The sequence below is a fragment of the Triturus cristatus genome, chromosome 7, assembly GCF_964204655.1.
Source record: "Triturus cristatus chromosome 7, aTriCri1.1, whole genome shotgun sequence".
Taxonomy (NCBI): Eukaryota; Metazoa; Chordata; class Amphibia; order Caudata; family Salamandridae; genus Triturus; species Triturus cristatus.
In genome coordinates, this window is record NC_140590.1 from 219,466,051 (window position 1) to 219,487,358 (window position 21,308).

The 21,308-nt window shown below is 41.5% G+C and overlaps 1 protein-coding gene across 1 annotated transcript in view; it reads left to right on the top strand.

The window, feature by feature from the left end:
• Positions 1–10,564: 10,564 nt before the first annotated feature.
• Positions 10,565–21,308, top strand: part of LOC146809261 (inducible metalloproteinase inhibitor protein-like) — a 159,708-nt gene continuing 148,964 nt past the window's right edge. Inside the window, exons 1-2 of the mRNA XM_085616083.1 lie at positions 10,565–10,598; positions 12,808–12,881. Of these exons, the coding sequence (XP_085472209.1) occupies positions 12,842–12,881 (40 nt within the window). The 5' untranslated portion in view covers positions 10,565–10,598; positions 12,808–12,841. The remainder of the gene's footprint in view (positions 10,599–12,807; positions 12,882–21,308) is intronic.

Consider the following 21,308-nt stretch of genomic DNA (forward strand, 5'->3'; position numbering starts at 1 on the left):
ACTATTCTTTTATTTTACTCACTTTTTTTTACTATTTTACTTTACAAAACTATTCACACATATAATTATTTAGTTTTCCTAATACTTATTGATATAAAAATATATAATATAGGTTTAAAAAAATTACATTTACTGTTATAAAAATGTTTTTAATTTATATTGTTGAAATGAATATTACAACATGACATATATTATTCTTATTAAAAATAGTAAATAGATAATGCTGGATAATAAACCATAATAATTAACTATTCTAACTCCAATCCTACGTAAGTCAGGGTAAATGGTGGATAGTAAACCATTATAATTAACTATTCTAACTCCAAACATAACATAAGTCAGGGAAAGTGCTGGATAGTAAACCATAATAAATTACTATTCTAACTCCAATCCAACATAAGTCAGGGAAAGTGCTGGATAGTAAACCATAATAAATTACTATTCTAACTCCAAACATAACATAACTCAGGGAAAGTGCTGGATAGTAAACCATAATAAATTACTATTCTAACTCCAATCCAACATAAGTCAGGGAAAGTGCTGGATAGTAAACCATAATAAATTACTATTCTAACTCCAAACATAACATAAGTCAGGAAGAGTGCTGGATAGTAAACCATAATAAATTACTATTCTAACTCCAATCCAACATAAGTCAGGGAAAGTGCTGGATAGTAAACCATAATAAATTACTATTCTAACTCCAAACATAACATAACTCAGGGAAAGTGCTGGATAGTAAACCATCATAAATTACTATTCTAACTCCAATCCAACATAAGTCAGGGAAAGTGCTGGATAGTAAACCATAATAAATTACTATTCTAACTCCAAACATAACATAAGTCAGGGAGAGTGCTGGATAGTAAACCATAATAAATTACTATTCTAACTCCAATCCAACATAAGTCAGGGAAAGTGCTGGATAGTAAACCATAATAAATTACTATTCTAACTCCAAACATAACATAACTCAGGGAAAGTGCTGGATAGTAAACCATAACAAATTACTATTCTAACTCCAATCCAACATAAGTCAGGGAAAGTGCTGGATAGTAAACCATAATAAATTACTATTCTAACTCCAAACATAACATAACTCAGGGAAAGTGCTGGATAGTAAACCATAATAAATTACTATTCTAACTCCAATCCAACATAAGTCAGGGAAAGTGCTGGATAGTAAACCATAATAAATTACTATTCTAACTTCAATCCAACATAAGTCAGGGAAAGTGCTGGATAGTAAACCATAATAAATTACTATTCTAACTCCAAACATAACATAAGTCAGGGAGAGTGCTGGATAGTAAACCATAATAAATTAATATTCTAACTCCAATCCAACATAAGTCAGGGAAAGTGCTGGATAGTAAACCATAATAAATTACTATTCTAACTCCAAACATAACATAACTCAGGGAAAGTGCTGGATAGTAAACCATAATAAATTACTATTCTAACTCCAATCCAACATAAATCAGGGAAAGTGCTGGATAGTAAACCATAATAAATTACTATTCTAACTCCAAACATAATATAACTCAGGGAAAGTGCTGGATAGTAAACCATAACAAATTACTATTCTAACTCCAATCCAACATAAGTCAGGGAAAGTGCTGGATAGTAAACCATAATAAATTACTATTCTAACTCCAAACATAACATAACTCAGGGAAAGTGCTGGATAGTAAACCATAATAAATTACTATTCTAACTCCAATCCAACATAAGTCAGGGAAAGTGCTGGATAGTAAACCATAATAAATTACTATTCTAACTCCAAACATAACATAAGTCAGGGAAAGTGCTGGATAGTAAACCATAATAAATTACTATTCTAACTCCAATCCAACATAAGTCAGGGAAAGTGCTGGATAGTAAACCATAATAAATTACTATTCTAACTCCAATCCAACATAAGTCAGGGAAAGTGCTGGATAGTAAACCATAATAAATTACTATTCTAACTCCAAACATAACATAAGTCAGGGAGAGTGCTGGATAGTAAACCATAATAAATTACTATTCTAACTCCAATCCAACATAAGTCAGGGAAAGTGCTGGATAGTAAACCATAACAAATTACTATTCTAACTCCAAACATAACATAACTCAGGGAAAGTGCTGGATAGTAAACCATAATAAATTACTATTCTAACTCCAATCCAACATAAGTCAGGGAAAGTGCTGGATAGTAAACCATAATAAATTACTATTCTAACTCCAAACATAACATAAGTCAGGGAGAGTGCTGGATAGTAAACCATAATAAATTACTATTCTAACTCCAATCCAACATAAGTCAGGGAAAGTGCTGGATAGTAAACCATAATAAATTACTATTCTAACTCCAAACATAACATAACTCAGGGAAAGTGCTGGATAGTAAACCATAACAAATTACTATTCTAACTCCAATCCAACATAAGTCAGGGAAAGTGCTGGATAGTAAACCATAATAAATTACTATTCTAACTCCAAACATAACATAACTCAGGGAAAGTGCTGGACAGTAAACCATAATAAATTACTATTCTAACTCCAATCCAACATAAGTCAGGGAAAGTGCTGGATAGTAAACCATAATAAATTACTATTCTAACTCCAATCCAACATAAGTCAGGGAAAGTGCAGGATAGTAAACCATAATAAATTACTATTCTAACTCCAAACATAACATAACTCAGGGAAAGTGCTGGATAGTAAACTATAATAAATTACTATTCTAACTCCAATCCAACATAAGTCAGGAAATGTGCAGGTTAGTAAACAATATACATTTTTCTATCTAAATTATTTTTTAGACCCTATTCCCCTATAATACCAAAATAACGCTTCTTCAATATTAATTTAATAATTTTTATTAATATTAAAAAATAAATTTCGTGTAAAATTGTAAATTTCGATGTTAAATTTTGATTTCATGATAAATTTCTAATTTATTAATATTTTATACAATTTTTTAACACTACATTTTTAAATTACTACCCACCCTAATCCCCTATAATACCAAAAACCCGCTCCTAAAATTTTTATTTGAAATTTTAAAATTTAATTACAAATTTAATTTCGTGAACAATTCGAAATTTCAAATTAAAATTTCGATTTCTTAATTATTTTCTAATTTGTTTATATTTTATAAAAAATGTTGATACAATTTTTTAACACTACATTTTTAAATTACTACCCACCCTAATCCCCTATAATACCAAAAACCCGCTCCTAAAATTTTTATTTGAAATTTTAAAATTTAATTACAAATTTAATTTCGTGAACAATTCGAAATTTCAAATTAAAATTTCGATTTCTTAATTATTTTCTAATTTGTTTATATTTTATAAATTTTTTAAAAACCAAATTTTAAATTACTACCCACCCTTATCCCCTATAATACCAATAACCCGCTACTAAAATGTTAACAATTCTTTCGTAGAAAATATTTTTTAACACATATTATTACTAGTAGGAGTTTTGTAAGTTTTTTAAAAACATAATACATATTTTTTAAAAATTTTTATAACACCTTATATTTTTGTGTCGATATTATATAAAACGACATTTTGATCAACGATATTCTGTTCATCGATATTTTTTTATGACGATATTTTTGTCATTCTCACGAAACGATATTTTTTACAATGATATTTTCTATTACGATATTTTTAACAGTCGATATTCTTACCACGATATTAATGCTAGTCGATATTTTCCCGTCGATATTCTATCTTTATACCCTCCAGGAATATGTCAACCTCCGTCACTTTTAAATGAATGTGGAGATCCTGACATTCATTGGAAGGAATGGACAACATTTTTTGAGTCTTATTTAATTGCTATGGGTGGGGAAAGGTTTTCTGCTTTACGGAAGCAGCATATTCTCTTACACAATATTGGAGTTCACGGTCGCAAAGTGTACGAGACTCTCCCCGAACCTGAATTGGATGAGGAAGATGATCTAGATGTGTATGAAATAACTATGTTAAAGCTAGGAAACCACTTTGGGGATAAAATAAATGTGGTTTTAGAATGTCACAAATTTTTCAGCCGGTCTCAAGGGAAAAATTAATCTGTGAAAAACTACATTGCTGATTTGAGAGGTCTAACTCAAAGGTGTGATTTTGGGGATCTTAATGACTCTTTAATACGAGACCAACTGGTAAGATGCACTAGCAACAGTAAAATCCAAGAGAAATTGTTGTCAAAAAATCCCTCACTGGAAGAAGCTATATCTATAGCTCAGTCTATTTAACACACTGCTAAGTGTATGAAGGAAATAAAAATTTCAGAGGAAGTGGTAGCAGCAGTTCAGGTTGATGTTCCCACCAAAAGTATCTCGAAAGTCAGAAGTGAAGGAGAGTCATCCAATAAGTTTTCAAGAGAACATTCTGACCTCAAATGCTACAGATGTGGGAGTAATAATCACTTAGCCAATAATCCTTTATGCACAGCTCGCAATGCACACTGTAAGAAATGCAACAAAAGAGGTCATTTAGCAAGAGTGTGCAGGGACAGAGACAGCAGCCAAGTCAAAGCTATCAATGAATCTAGTGATGATAAGCTTAGATTTGTGTTCCAAGTAAAGAGTTCTTGCGGCAGTATTACCACGGAGTACCCCAAATGCAACATCCTAATCAATAACAAATTATTTGAAATGTTCGCAGACTCCTGCTCTCCGTTTACTTTGCTTAATATGGAGGATTACAGGAAAATCAAGGGGGATCCAGGTATGACTATTATTAAACCTGATATTACACCTCATTGGTATACCAAAGATCCTATCCCGTTGGTGGGAATGGTTTAGACACAAATAATTTTCAAAGGAAGATCCACCGTGGGCAAGGTCTACCTCGTCAGCTCGGGTTCAAATCTTCTAGGGTGGAGACACCAGAGAAAACTTGGTATCATTCTTGACCCCAATAGTAGGGAGCAAGTCAATTTGGTTAAGGAAGTTGCTGGGGAGAGACCCCTTTGTGATGAATTTCCATATCTCTTCTCAAATGATCTGGGGTTGTTGAAACACTATCAGCATAAAATAAAAATTAGACAAGGGGCCAAACCAGTTGTACATAAAACACGCCAAGTTTCTTTACTTTTAAGACAGCCATTGAAAGATGAACTTGACAAACTCTGCCACTTAGGCGTCATTCAACCTATTGATGCCTCGGAGTGGTTAGCTCCCATCGTCATAGCTTCTAAAGCTAATGGGCAAGGCATTCGCCTTTGCATTGATTTACGCAGAGTTAATGAAAATATTTGGATCAAACGCTTTCCCCTCCCTAATATTAACGAAATGCTAAGTACTATGGGTAAAGCGAAGTTTTTTTCTGTCATAGACCTTTCCATGGCCTACTACCAAGTTGATCTCCATCCGGAATCCAGGCCTCTAACAGCATTTTCCTCCCCTTTTGGCACATACATGTTCAGAAGGATGCCTTTCGGCCTTGCCTCGGCGGCCGCTGTCTTCCAGAAAATGATGCAAAGTGTCCTGGAGGGCATTCCGAACAGCATGTGTTTTCAAGATGATGTTTTGGTCTATGGAGCCAATGAAGAGGAACATGACTCCATATTTAGGAAGGTATGTGCCAGGCTGTCGGACGCAGGGTTAACTGTGAAACAGGAAAAGTGTAAGATCAAAGTCACGGAAGTGGATTATCTAGGGCACAATCTTTCTTTCGAAGGTATAAAACCTAAGCTCAGCTTAATTCAAGCAGTGGAAGATGCTTCTCTTCCCACAAACAAGGAAGAGCTTAAGTCCTTTTTAGGCTTGGTTGAGTATATGGCCAAGTTCATCCCTAGATTTTCAGAAAAATGTGAGACTTTACGTGAACTGTTAAAAGGGAAAAATGAATTCAAATGGGAAGAGAAACACTCTGAATCTGTAACCAACTTAAAGAAGGAAATCATTGGCTCTCGTGCTCTTGGTCCTTATGACCATAAAAAGAGAACCATTTTAAGCACTGATGCCTCCAACAAAGGTCTTGGGGCCACCCTTTCACAGAGGGTGGATGGGGGAGAAACGATTATTGCCTTTGCCTCTCGCACCTTAAGTCAACCTGAATGGAATTACTCCGTAATTGAAAGGGAAGCATTGGCCTGCTACTGGGCCATTAATCATTTCAAGTTTTTCCTTTGGGGCAGTAAATTTACAGTCCGAACAGACCACAAACCTTTGACGCACATTTTTTCATCCAGGAAAGTACACTGTGAGTCCCCTAGAATAGCTAAATGGGTTTTAGGGCTAGAGAAATTTTGCTTCAGAATCGAGTATCTGCCTCATCAGGATAACGTTGTTGCAGACTTTTTATCTAGATCTCCTCTAGCAGTCAACGTCGAGGAAGATCCTTTAGATACCCCCATTCTCTCTATCCATCTTCCTTCTTTTTCTAAGGAGGAATGGGATGTTGGAATGGAGAAGGACTCCAAAATGAGTGCTCTTAAAAATCTAATCATAAACGGTTGGCCTGACAAATGTTGCGACGTCATGGATGATTTAAAGGAATTCTGGGAAGTTAGAAATGAGCTGACCATTTGTGAAAGCAAAATCTACCGCAATACCAAAATTGTTCCACCTGAGGCCCTAAGAGACAAAATAATAGATCTCGCCCACGAGGGTCACTTAGGGAGAAGTATCACCAAAAGTAAAGTGAGGAACAGTTTTTGGTTTCCCAAACTAGATTCCAGAGTAGAATTAGAAGTAAAGGATTGCTTCAATTGTGCTAAAAGCGACAAAATTAAGACTTTACATAAAGTTCCTCTATCCCCAGTGGAGGTACCCGTAATTCCCTGGACTAAACTTGCCATGGACATAATTGGCCCGATGGATGCCTTAGGTCCACAAAAAAGGTTTATGTTTGTTCTGGTGGACTACTCTTCTCACTGGGTAAATGCCAAGTTCACCCCTTCCACCACGACCAAGAACCTCATTGCCTTCTTAAAGTCAGTGTTCTCTTTTGAAGGAATTCCATCAATTTTAGTAACTGACAATGGAGTACAATTTACATCTGATGAAATGATGACTTTCTTGAAGAACTTTAACATCAAGCATGAGAAAACTGCTCTTTACTGACCCAAAGCAAACGGGTTAGTAGAGAGGATGAATCGTATGATTAAGGATCATATTCAACTGGCAACGTCCAATGGTTTCAACTTAGATAATTCAATGAGAGACTGTTTGTGGGCCTACCACACAGCACCTAACCTTGTAAGTGGCGTCTCTCCTTTTGTGGTCTTAAGAGGGAAAGAACCTGGCACCAAACTGTTCCCTCTCTGGCTAGATGGGGGTAAGACTGTTGTCTATGACAGATCAGAGAGTCATCTTAGAGTTCAGCAACATCAATCTCGCTACAAAGAATGGTATGACAAGAAACATGGAGTGAGGAATTTAAAGCTCAATGTTAATGATCCCGTGGTGGTAAGGAAACCCACCAGGGTACAGGTGGGACAGAGCAAATTTTTCCCTCCACAAAAAGTTCAAAACAGGGGGAAAAATGTGGAGGAGTTGGAGGACGGTCAAGTTTGGAGCGGGGACAGAGTAGCAACGTAATGTTCCTGCCTGTGTTTCATTATTTCTCTGTTATGTTGGGTAAGGAGATGTGTTGTATCTACCCTTTTACTCCTCCCCTTGGTACCTTCCGTCCAACCCCATCCTTTGACTCACCCTTGGAATCTCCGGGAGCTCTCCTTGGAATGTTGGCATTAGCCTGTTCAGAGAGCGGATGGCTTGTAATAAAGTGACTGTTACTCTTACCTTCCGGTGTCACTTATGCTTACAATAATAGTGTTACATGCTCAAACATTTGAGTACAAAAGAGAAATTTCGACTACTCATGTTATACAGCGTTCTTAACCTCAAGTGGCATTTGATGGAAATAATTACATAAATAAACTCAATAATAATGCAAAGAGTGCGTGCAGTGATTAAGTGATGAAATGAAATAACTTGATGGAGGTGACTCCAAAAGGATCCTAAGCACTCATAAGCAGAAAGTAAATAAATACATCAAAAATGTACAAAAGATTCAACAATAAAATGTCATATGTCATATTGTGAACACACAACGATATGACAAAGGTTCCTCACATGAAAATAACATGTAATATTCAAAGAAAACAAGACAGTTCAAATGTGTCATTTAAACATTTCGGTGCTAAGGTGTCCAAGAATCGTATCTAGTGTGTCTCATGATGAGACAACAATCTGGTCATGTCTCTATCTGGCTGAAATTTGACTAAATCCAGAACAGTGAGTTTTGTACTGTGTGTTAACATTGTGTACATCTTTACAAAGACTTATAGTAGTGCACTTAGCATCAGGATACCTATCCAGGTTTTAATTTTTTCCTCACAAATTAGGCGGCTGGCAGAGCCCCCTTCTAGGTGTACACTCAACTGTTATTAGTGTTTTGATAAAGTGATCACTTTGACTAGAATTTGATGAATTGAGTGCATTGCAGCTATATATATTTTGATTAATTTTATAAAGTTGCCATTTCTTACTTTAGTCGTTTGGTGCCTGCTGCCTTTCTCTGATCGCATTTCTGGGGAAGGTGACAGTTGTGCTTTGTGTATTCCCCCAGACAGCCATACACAGGGGAAACTTAGTTGTGGCTTGATGGGCCTTCCTAGGAGGACTAGAGGAAGGAGCTGGACCCAGCCTCACTTACACCTGAATAGTCTGTGTTCTGTCCCCACGCAAAGGGCTGCATACCCCTCTGTAGTGAATCCGGAGTCAGGGCAAGAAGGGCACTTCAGCAGCATATCTTTGAAGTCTCTTCCACTTCAAAGGCACAACTGCGTAGAAGTACTGGACCTCTGACACTACCACTGCAGTACACTTTCGGACCTGTGACCACTCTTCCAGGAAGAAGAACTGCTGTGCTGCTGATAAAACTGCCACTTTGCTTTGCTGGGCTGCTGTTTACTTAACTCCTCCCTAGCTTGGCTGCCTCACTGCCTGCTGCTCTCTCTTGCCTGGATGAGAAGGACTAGAAAGGCCTTACTTGAAACCAGAGTGACTACAAGGAGTAGCCGGCTAGCCTGATCTGAAGTCTTAGGGACATAAAATACTTCCAACCATTCTGCTCCTACACTAGACTCTGCAATTTGTGAGTCTGCCCTGTTAAGTGGTGGCACTCCAGTCCTGGACCCTTGGAAGTAGGTCTTTGCTCCAGCTGAACCAATGCTTCCTCTGCTGCAAAAGCAGAATCAACACATTGCTGCTGTTCCAGGAACAGAACCGGTGCATCGCTGTTGCGAGGAGAAAATCGATATATCACCTCTGCTGCATAGAGAAACCAAGTGCATCACCTTCAGAACTGCCTCATGTCTGAACCATTGCTTCACTTTCAAAATTCATGCCCGCTGTTGCATGGAGAATATTGACGCATCTCCCCTACTTAATTGAGAAAATCGACTATTCCTTCTTCTTCGGGATCAACACCGATGCATCACTCAGATACAACCTGCATCTTCATCTATGCAACCAGGATTAAGGTACTTTAGTTCAGCGGGCCTCACTGGTCCCTGTATTTGGCCCACGCTACATCACAGTCGGTCTGAACTCTTGTCTTTGTCCCAGTATGGCACGACCAGATATCCTATGTAAGCACTAATTGCTTCTAAGTGCTATTTTACAGATTATTCTTTAAAAATTCATATCTCAAGTTCTACTTATCGGATCTTTGTCATTTTGGTCATGTTTTATTTTTTAAATTGTTATATTTTGATAACTCGAAGTGGATTCTTGTTGTGTGGTGTATTCACTGTTTTATTGTTTGAAGTGTAGCACAATTACTTTACAATTTGCCTCAAAGTTAAGCCTGACTGATCTGTGCCAAGCTACCAGAGGGTGAGCACAGGTTAACTTATGGCCCGCCTGTCACTTATCCTGTCTAGAATTGTGGTTGCTGTTTGGCTAAAGTTTGCATCCCAGTCAGTCAACAACCCAATTTCTAACTCAACACAATTCAAAATGATGCTTTCAGTCTTTTTGTAGATTTTTGCTGATTTTTGTAAGTGTATCAACAAAGGCTCTGGAAATAGGAAACAAAAAGAATTGGATGTAGAGCATACTGTAACTTGGGTCTCCCAATGCCAAAGTTAAATGTTTTGCTACTAGACTACCTCCTTTAAATCAGTACAAAACCCATACAAAGAAGAATTCAGTCATGCAACATTTGAATCGACAATGAGGCAAATAGTTGTGTTAAACTAACTTTATCAAAATATATATTAGACATAGGATAGGAATCCAGCCACTTACTCAGGCTACAAAACAGGCCTTGCATTTTGCTAATAATGAAACACAATATGTAAGCGTCCTTGCTAATAATAAGGTACACAATGTATGCATCCTTGTATGCACCTTCGTATTTGTGTTTACTCATCATAAGACACAATATTTGCTCATTCTAGTGCGTTCCCCAGCACAATGTTTTTGCTCACATGATTTTTGGTGATGCCAGTCTTGACATAAGAATGTCAAGTCATCTTGAATATGAAAATACATTAAAAAAAACATTTGTAATTGGATATATAAGTTTGACAGAAACTGGTGTCAGGCAGTAATACTCCTGGAAAAAACAAAGACAGCTGAGGTGAGTAGTATCCACTAATTCATTATTAAATTTGCAAAAAAAAATTAATTTGCAAAACTGCTTAAGAGTGTAGATTCACGCTCTACTATTCAGAGGCTTTTAATCTTGAGCAATTGTCAGTAAGGACAACAAAATAAATAATACATATTTAAATTGCATTACAGTGTATGAACACATACTATATACTTCATTGCACTCTGCAACAATAATTCCTCTCTTTCTGTGTAAGTGTGTAACAGTGTAACAGCAGGTAGTTTGCATCTTAGGGATTCAGGACATCCTGTGGGGTTCTCTTATCCTCCGATCCAGCAGAACCTTTTGAATTTCCAGTAAAGACTTTACTGCAACACCCATAAAATGTTTACAGAGATAAAATTGAGAAATATTTTGAACTTGTGGAATTTCGAATTGATGAAATTCACATGTTCACTCCAACATTAATGTATTATTGCTCACCCATGGTTTGAAAGTGGCATTATGGCCATTATAATACTCCTGGAAACAGCTGGAACCTACTGAAGGGTTGGCTAAAGAAAGTGAAGAACGCATTGAGTGTGTAAGTGAATGAGTGAGTGACCACATGAGTGAGTGAAGGAGTGTGTTAGTAAGCAAAAGAAATGTACCTGGCCAAATTATGACTAAACCTAGACTCGTTACATTATTGAGAAAACCTTAACACGTGATAGATATTCCTTGGCATAGGAAAACAGCAAATTGCCACAAATTCATGGGTCCACGCATATACTCTCGCTGGTATAAAGTGCTTGTATCTCAGTATTCTCACATACATTTAACATGGTCTGCAGCTTAAGGGTGCAGACTGTCTACCTTGCATCATACATCCTGACCACATGACAGCAAACCTAGGCCAGAGAAGCATATCCACGGCATACGGTCTCATTATCTGGGCAGTAGATTTGATCAGTTTGGGGTATCTGTTGACAGTACCTGGCTGTCTTGCATGCACTACTCACAAGATGCAAACACATGACATGAACACCAATCAGACTTGCTTAAAAGAGTAACAGTGTATCCACTGCTGTAAAAAGAAGGTGGCTAGACCTGTTGCTACTTAGGGCAGAAGGTACAGCAGGAATATTGCTTATCATCAAAATACACATTGAGAGAAGTTATTTTTACATTATTTGAAGAATGTTATTATTAGTATTCTCTGTGTGGTAGAAATGAACTTCATACAAGGTGCCACCATAAAGATGTGAAAGACACACAATTTATGGACGGAATGCAGAACAAATCAAAACATTCTCCCCCCAGTCAAGAGATCTGGGTTAAATCCATCATTCTTTTGCTCACCATGCCACCCCAGTTTAGACCTGGCCATATGCAAATCAGTCTTGACCCTGTGTCTTCATGGGAACAGTCCAGCCCGAACTGCCAAGGCAGGTCCTCCCTGGACCAGAAACAAGCATCCTAGGACCGGTTTCGGGGTTTCACGCCTCTTCAGACAGGATAGCTTGAGTCCAGTAGCACAGTGAGCCCGGGACCTACGTCTAGGCATACCCGGCACACTTAGGGCGAGAAAGCAAAAGACACACAATTGATGGATGGAATGCCCTTTGTGGTAAGGGTATGAGCAGACATGGGTTTCGTGCTCACTACGCCACTGGAGTCAAGCTATCCTGGCTGATGACGGCCGATAGCCAGAAACCGGTCCTAGGATGCTTGATTCTGGTCCAAGGAAGACATGGCTTGGCAGTTCAGGCTGGACTGTTCCCATGAGGCACAGGATCAAGACTGATTTGCATATGGCCATGTCTGAACTGGGGTGGCGTGGTGAGCAAAATAACGATGGATTAAACCCAGATCTGTGACTGGGGGTGAATGTTTTGCCAATGTGCAACATTTCGTCCATCATCTTGTGTGTTTTACCATAAAGATGTGCACTGTACAGAGCTGGACGGTGTAAAAAACCAAAGATACACCCAAATCCATAGCTGGAAGCAGATATCCTTGGATAAATTTCCTATATCAATCTAACAAATGAAAGCAGAACTCACTGAATTACTTAAATTCAATGAGTAAGGTAGTGCTTTCCTGAGCACATTTTCGGAAGTGAAAAAATAAGATAAATGAGTTACCAGTTTGTAAATGCGAATGCCATGTCCTCTTTGTACTTGGTGTGTCTAGACTAGACCAGTCTCACTCAGTATTGAAACAGTTGAACAATGAAAGGTTTTGTTTCCTTCAGATTCTGCAAGCCACCAAAGCAACATAATTTCATCATGATGAAAACAGAGTCTTTTTTTCTCCTCCTGGTTATGGGTGAGTGCACATGAACTCTAAACATATAATGAGCTCTTAATGTAAGCAGCCTGCTTTTTATAATAATTGTGTGTCAATCAAAAAGATGAGGACATCAGAGAAGGAGAGAACAAACCAGACCCTGCTCATATTTACACTATCATTTGTACAAATGCTTCAAGGCAATGATTGGCATCTGACTGTTGACTCCATGGAAAAGTGGAGGGGATGTAAACGAACACCAATGTCCATATTACACCAAGTGCACCATTGACACAACATGTGTTCAAGTCTGCATTCTCTGCCCATGAGAACCTGTGGTGACATCAAGCGGGCAGTACATGCTTGAGCGGTCCTTCAACGCAAGTTCCCTGGACTATTTTTTTTACACTAACCTCCATTTTGGGAGTTAATTGTGTCTTGCACCAATGTGAGTTTAAGTGCTAACATTAGTTTTACAACAAAAACAGACACGACGTTATGATTGTTCAGCTCCACTCAGTAAAGCCCTTGCCACCAAAAGCAGTACTACTGCCTGGGCATGATCTATTTTCATTTTGAGAATCAAAATGCTATACTGACCGGTGTCCTGAGAATCAACTCACTCCAGTGCTAACTTACTCTAGCTCACCCCCACATGAAATCACACACATCCCTCTTGAATAAAGTGGCGCACAGGCTGCCAAAGCACTTCCTTTGTGCCAATGACCTCTCAAAAAATATTAGCTCAAAGAGGAGGGTCTCCCGGATTGGACTACAACCTTAGAGCTCACAGGGGAACTGTATAATCATCAATTTTAACAGACCATGCTTAGTCAGGTCTCTACTACATTCACTTAGTGAAACTCCATCATCCCCAGAGGCCATTCGAGCACTGCCAGCCACCATTTGACACAAATGCAAGCCACCATTTGAACCGCCTCATCCATTACTCTAACAGGTTTACTCCTTAATATTTTGATCCCGCAGAAACCGATTTTGTGGACGGGATAGAGGACTCTTTGAATCAATCCCTAAATAACCACAGAAAGTGGTTATTATTCTAGTGGTTTGGAGATATTAATATAGAAATGTGTGGAAATGACTCCTCTGCAATGTGTGAATTTTTGATAATTTTGGTGAACCTCTTTCACACTTTAGACATAACCCTTAAGGGGGGCGCACTAAACAGGGTGTCCTCTGCTAACAAGCTGGTATTTGCACAAGACTATTGGTGAAAAGTCATCCTGTGCCCTGGGCACCCCCATTTTTTGCTAATACTGATGGTAACTGACTCGGACTGTACCTGGTCTATGCTTAACTAGGCCCAGGGATGTGTTGATAAAAACACACCTACAATACAGGAGAAACACCTACACACACTAGGGTTAGGATACTCTTATGAACAGCAGGACCTCTCCTATATGGCCCTGGTATATAATAGGGCAGGGGGATTGAAACTACCTTTAAGTCCCTAGTATATAACAGGGCGTGGCAGTTTAAAGGCTAGCAGCCATTTTGCACTTGCATGTGTGCATTGCTGAGAGCCTGAAGCCCCTTTAAAAGCATGCCTGTACTGCAGGACTGCTTTTAAATAGTAAATTGTGCCCAAACTCGACTTTGGTGTTTGGGCCACTTACAAATTGATAACCTACAATATGTTGGCATATTAGATATCCCCAGGGTTTCCCCTAGGTGTCCCAGATATGGGGAAATTCAGGTATTCATAAGGTGGACCCTTATAAAAGAGGTTTTATATGCACTGGAAATAGAGAAATTGAACATTTCACATCCCTCGTTGTAGTAAAGTGCTTCTCAAGATTAACTTTTGTCCTAGGAGCACTGTGGAGTGATTACATGCAATATTTATTCATACCCAGGACCTCTAAAGTCTCACCTAGGTGTTCCAGGGGGTGGGGGTCTACGGATATAGGCAGGGCCCTTATAAATGCTGTTGCATAAGCCCTGGTGTTGGAAAAATTGCCCAGGTCAGTTTTCCCATTGTAGATCCCCAGCCACATAGGTTAACATGGCAAGAACTTATTAATTCATAGCTTCCACTAGGAAATACCGAAATATCATTCAAGGACTTAGAAAAATGGTATTGATAAATCAAAAAAAATTCTGTTGTTGAATTTATTCTAAAATGTACAGGCACAAAGTTATACAGCTTTCTTGTCTGTAAGCCAAAATTCAGCCTTCCAGTGAAGTGGATTAGCAAGGCTGCTTTGATAAGTGACACCTGGGGTGAGGGGCCATCCTGGGAGGAGAGAGTTCCACTGCACAGGAATGCCAGAGCAAAAGAGAGGGTCCGTAAACTATGAGCTTCAAAGTAAGGAGGAGACAGACATTAGAAAACAGGCCCCCCTCCACACCTACCCTCCGAAAGCAGCCATATGGCAGGCTCAAGGAAGGCATGAGCAGAAGCCAGGGGGAGGGTGACTATGGAGATGAGCCATCCTGGAAGTTGGTTTATCTAGCTCTTGCCTCTCTGCTGAGACTTCAGCCATATTGAATTTTGGAAGAATAGTTCTTTCTATGAGACCACTGTGCCACACTTTGGAGGAAATGTTCCTGCTCTGGGTTGTTTCCCTGCACCTCACTGGACAGAAGTGCCATGCTGCTTGACCCAGAGAACACTGAATAAGTATCTGAGAGGGTCAGAGTCTCTTAGATCTGCTTCTTGAATTGAATTGAATTGGGTACATATAAATCGCAACTATCACTCATGAAGGAGCATCCTGGCGCTAAACGGATGAGGATCAAGCTGAGCCGAGAGCAGTGAATACCTATATGAGAGATCGGCAAAATTCCGGGGCTCCATAGATCTGGGTCTTCAGTGCCTTCCTAAACTGAGTTTCTGTTTTCAAGAGCCTCAGTTGAGCTGGCATGAGATTCCATGCTTTGGCTCTAAGAGAGGCTAGCGATTTCCCTCCCTTAGATTTATATCTAAAGCAGGGGGGCTTGAGGAGGTTTTCCGAAGACGATCTGAGGGTCATGGCTGTAGTGTATGGAGGGAATTTAGCTCAAAGATACTCTGGACCAAAGGAAAGAAGAAGGGTCCATGCTGGAATTTTGATTTTTCTGAACCAGGCCCTGCACTCAGAAGGACTGTGTCCACTGCACAATCTGTAACTACAGCCCTGTAGAACTAACTTGCTTCAAGGAAATTAAAGAATGGACTCCCTGCAAGCTTCATGTTAACTGAGCTCACCTGGACCATAGCCACCAAGAATCCCCAGCCTAGAGTATGTCCAGATGATTTGTAAGAGTTTTGTCCAAGTGGATTATGGGAACTGAAGTCCCAAACTTTCAAGGACCATATATGATCTTTTAGATCCTTGGAGTACATTTTGGACACTTTGGGACCCTCAGAGGAACTTCAGGAAGAAGTTCCAGAACTTTGCAGCAACTTTGTAAAAAAGCTCCATAAGTGGTCCGACTTGACCTGGCCGGCCAAGCTGGAGAACCTCAACCTTGAGCCGGCCTGCTCCCCAGGTTCATCCCGCTGAACATCTCCGGAGGTCTGACTTCCAGAGTTTGACCGGGAACTTGTCGAATGTCAAGCCAACGAACCCTCACCAACCCCGGCCTAGTGAAGAACATCGATGGACCCCTGGGGGAAAAAGCTCCATAAAAGTTTCTAAGTCCAAAGGTAATAGACTTGACCGAGAAAAACTGCAAGAGTCAAGCCACCTATTGCATCAGGGAATTGGTATATCTTGGTGATAGTGGACCATGCCACCAGATACTCTGAGGCAAGAATTCTTAAAACCACAGCTGCTCCTGCAGTGGCTAGAGCACTGCTTAGTAAGTTCAACGGAGTGGTTTTTCCAAAAGAGGTGGTATCAAATAGGGGCACAAAATATCTGTCCAGCTATTTGACTACAATGTGGGATGAGTGTGGTGTCAACTACAAGTTCACCACCTCTATCAGCCACAGACAAATGGTCTGTGTTAGAAATGGGATCTCTGGTTGGCTAAGCCTTGCACCAAAGCCAGGCAGAGACCACCACTCTAGTCAGGGCAAGGGAGTTACACGCCGACGATAACCCCCGCTCTCCTCCTTGGTAGCTTGGCACGAGCAGTCAGGCTTATTCCGGAGGCAATGTGTAAAGCGTTGGCGCAACACACACACACACAGCAGCAACACACTAGGCACACCACAAAAGGAACTCCACACAAGGTTATATATAAAAATAGCCTTTGTATTATCATAAAACACATTAGATGGTAATCACACAATATACACTGTGCCAACTGGCACAGGGCAATATGTACAGGGGATTATATACACATGGCAGGGCCACATGGACCACTGTCAGAACCATCACTTAGTAAAAATAGTCAAAGTAAAATGTATCATAAACTTAGAGCACAACCAGTAACTACTGGCACCACAATGGCCTCAGCGTTATCAAATTTGCATTAGACATATTAGGAGAACGCATTAGTAAAACCACATTACCCCATGGGCCTCCAGCATAACCACATTATGCATAAATCATTGTAGGCATCACATTAGGTATAAAACATCACCAAAATCACATTAAAGCACTGCGCCCTACCAATCTACTACTGACCTCCGGGCCAACTGGCCTTCTCTAGGGCTTAAAAGGCCCTATGTCCCAAAGTCAGGTCTGCTGCCTATACAGCGAAGCAAAGTGTGCAATTGCGCCGGCCTAAACATTGCAGCTGCCCACTAATTGTTGGGCAGCTGTGAACATCACGGAAGGCATGGGCACTCGCTGTGCCCTCTCGGGGGATACCAATATCCCAATTGCCCAAGTCCTGCTCTGGGACTGTAAAACCTAGGGCCTCTCAACTGGCCCTCCAACTGCCTTGGCAGCACTCTTACTGCCCGTTAATGCGCTGGGACTTGGGGAAATGTAACTCACCCCCCTTCTCAAAACAAAATGCTCCCAATGAAAATGGCACTGGTGCTGCTGTGCCGGGTGAACCCCCCCTTGGGGGCTCTGTAAATGTCTTGGCACTACGTTGCAGCTGCCTGCTACGGCGGTGCAGCTGAAGAGGAAAAATAAGCACTGGCACTCACGGCCGCCGGAACCCCCACTGGGACTCTGAAACAACAATTGCCCACTCGGTGCAACCCAGGGACCTGCTCTGGAAAGGCACCAGCAGTCTCCCCTGAAGTTGGGGAGGCCCCTTCCTACTCCTTACTTCACCCGGTCTCTCTTCCTGGGACCGGGACTTCAACGGAGAGCCTGAGAGGCTCCCTAGGGCTTCCGACGCTTCCGGCGGCAAGCGGAGTAGGCTCCCGCCGAAATTTGGGCTCTGTTTCCCGGCACATGCAGGGCTTCTACCGACACATGTGAGCACCTCCAATGACTGCAGCACTTCTCCGCTTCTCACCGGGCACCATGGGGCTCTCACTCGCTCTCGGGGGCCCCGTGTGAAGACGCCGACTCCCTCCTCGCGATCTCCCTGGAGCCGGGACTTCCTGCCTTCGCTCTGTGTCGTGATGATGTGGTGGTGGGAGTCCCGGTTGCCAGGCAACACTCCGGCTTCCCTCGGGACCACGGCGTGAGTTTTCTCCTTCCTTCACCGAAGCGTGGGGTGGGCTCCCGCCTTTGTCTAAATTAAATATAATGGCAGGTGGGCACCAGCCACAACAGCTCTCCAGCGGGGTGGGCAGCCGCGACAACGAGCACAATGGTGGGGTGGGCTCCTGCACGGTTTCCCAGCAAGGTGGGGGAATCCCCTACGAGGCAGCTTCGCGCTGGAGGCCACTAGCAGTCCTCCTGGGCAGAAATATAACGCTCACAAGGGCGAAAGTCCAGCGCTCTTCCAAATGCAAAATAAAGCGCTCACAGGCGCTATGGTCCAAAGTAAGCCCTTTAGGATGAAAGGGGGGGGGCAAAGGCTGGGCCCAGGCAGGCCAGCTCACAGGGTCCTCCAGCAGGGAGGCAGACCCTAGTGGCGGTTCCTCCTGAAGCCCAGCAGCAGCAGGCCCCCACCCAAGTCAGGAACAGCACAACAGAAACCAGATATGGGGTCACAGCCCCTATATTTATACCAACATTTCCTTTGTGTTTCGGCACAGGGCTGGGGGGAAAACCAGATGCAACTGGTTCAGGGGGGATTTGGAGCACTCTGTTTACCCAGCTCCTCTTCCCCTTTGTCCGGTGGGGGCTCAGTGCTCAGACACACCACAGGGGGCGGAGCCAGCATTGTGGAGGGAAGGCACAACCCTATTCAGGTACCAGGTGCAACTCCTCCCTCCCATCTAGATGCAGATCTCTCTATTCACCACTGGGCTGACTCACCCTGTCTTCTGGAGCCCACCCACAACCCTCCGCTCCTGTGACTCACAACCCAGCCATGCCCTCCACATCAGGCAGGCAGACACATAGCACATAGAAATGGCAACTTATAAAAGTGGCACTTCTCCACCAGTCACCATAAATCTGCGCGCACCATTGCGCAGCATTTATACTCACGAACTCATGCATATTAAACTCGCCCCTGCACTCCTCTCATACTAGGAATTGCCATCGACACACATATCCCCTATGCATTCCTATGGGAGGGCAGGCCAATCTCACCACACGCACTCAGAGCGCGCACACACTTTACACTGAACCACAGTGCTAAAAATGCGCAGAGGCCAAAAACTACCAATATCTGGTCACAGAAAAGGCAAAAAGTTTAGGAATGAACCTGCCAAAAGGGCCAAGTCCAACAGTCAGGTGGAGAGGTTCAAGAAGACCATGATCAATGGGTAGTCTGAGAAACTAAGGAGGAGATGGGATGTTCTTCTCCCATGCTTACAGTTTGTCTACAGGGAGGTTCCACAGAAAATGGTTTGTTTCAGTCCCTTTGAGTTGTTGTTTGGTTACCCTGTAAGGGGGCCATTGTGCCTACTGAGAAACTCTTTGCAAAAGCCTCTCAAAGAAGCAAAGGATAATGTGCTTGATTATGTGGTAGGCCTGAGGTAAAAAATAGCAGAATACATGTACAAGGCAAACAGGAAAGGGGAATCTAGTCAGGAGCTCATAGAGCACTGGTATGATCTGCAGGCTACTATGCCTGAATGTACTCCGTAAACTAACAACAATGTCTCAACCGGTATCATTAAGGGAAGCAAGCATGCATTGTGGTTTTACCTCTGTTTCTTCTGCTTGGCGCGGGCAGGCCGAGCCCTGCGTACCCAACGGTAAAGGCAGGTCGTAAGGTGCCTTGCACCCAGTACAGAGACACCAGACTTACGTTCCGGGCACAACAGGTGAGTGCTCACATAAAGCATTTCATTGCTAAATACTGATTACAATTTTTGAGAAAACATGGTCTGCAAGTCGCCAAAATTTTAAAAGCTATTTTACTGTTATTAAATAGTTTATCGTTAGTAACAGCTTCGCAGCTCTCTTATTTTAGAGACATTGGCTGGCCTTCACTCTTAGCAGGACTCAGCTCAGCACGGAGGAATCAGGACAAAACATTTAAGAAACCATATATATATATATTTTTTAATGTAGGCGTTCTGTCGAGGTGCCATGTTTTCAAACTCACTTATGACAATTTTAGACAACTTAATAACACGGTTGATGTATTTGGAGCTGCAGGTTTATATTTCAAAGTGAAAAATTATGAATTATGAAGAGCTTTCCCCATTTTTTACCTGCATTGGCATAAAAATACCTACCAGGCTGCTGAAACACTGTCTCAACCCCCTCCCCCCTCCCACGGCCATACCTGAAAAACGTCTCTGAAGTCTACAAGCATGACGTGTTCATTCAGGTGTTTCTAAAAGCACTCGTCATGCTTGTAGACTTGCTGGATTTCATTTGTAAATAGAGCGTGGCATACAATCTGACCCGCTTTATTATCAAAAGAAATGCAGCAAGTCTACAGGCAGGACGTGTGCTTTTAGAAACCCCTGAAAGCACACACCATGCTGGTAGATTTGCTGCCTTTCATTTGTTAATAGGGCAGAGCTGCTGGGCAGATTGTGTGCCTTTGTTAAAGTAATCATGTTAATTGCAGCGCACACGGGCGCTGTGATTATTATGATTTGTTTAAAAAAAGCACACAATCTGCCCCAGAGCCGAGTCCTTTTAAACAAAAGAAATGCAGCAGGAGCCACTTGCTGATGAACTTCGGGTGGTCTCCTTCTGCCTTTCGCGCTGCATGCATTTTAAAAGTGGCGGCGTGAACTGTCCTCAGCTGAGTGTGTACGTTTCGCATATTAAACTGCGTGCTCTGGGAGACGTAGGTGCGCGGGCACCCAGGCGCACATGTAACAGGGAACAGTGCTTGTGACTAGTAGCTAATGGGGGGGTTTAGTGGGTTGATTTGAGTGGGTCCAGGAGTGTCTGGGTTGTCCCATTGAGTGGAGTTGTAAGTTAGAAGGAGGGAGAGAATGTCCAGGTCAGATAGGTGGTTCTTGGATCTAACAGGTCTAGAGGGAGCTTTGGGTAGGGAGTGGTAGTCAAGTTCTGGGCGGGAGAT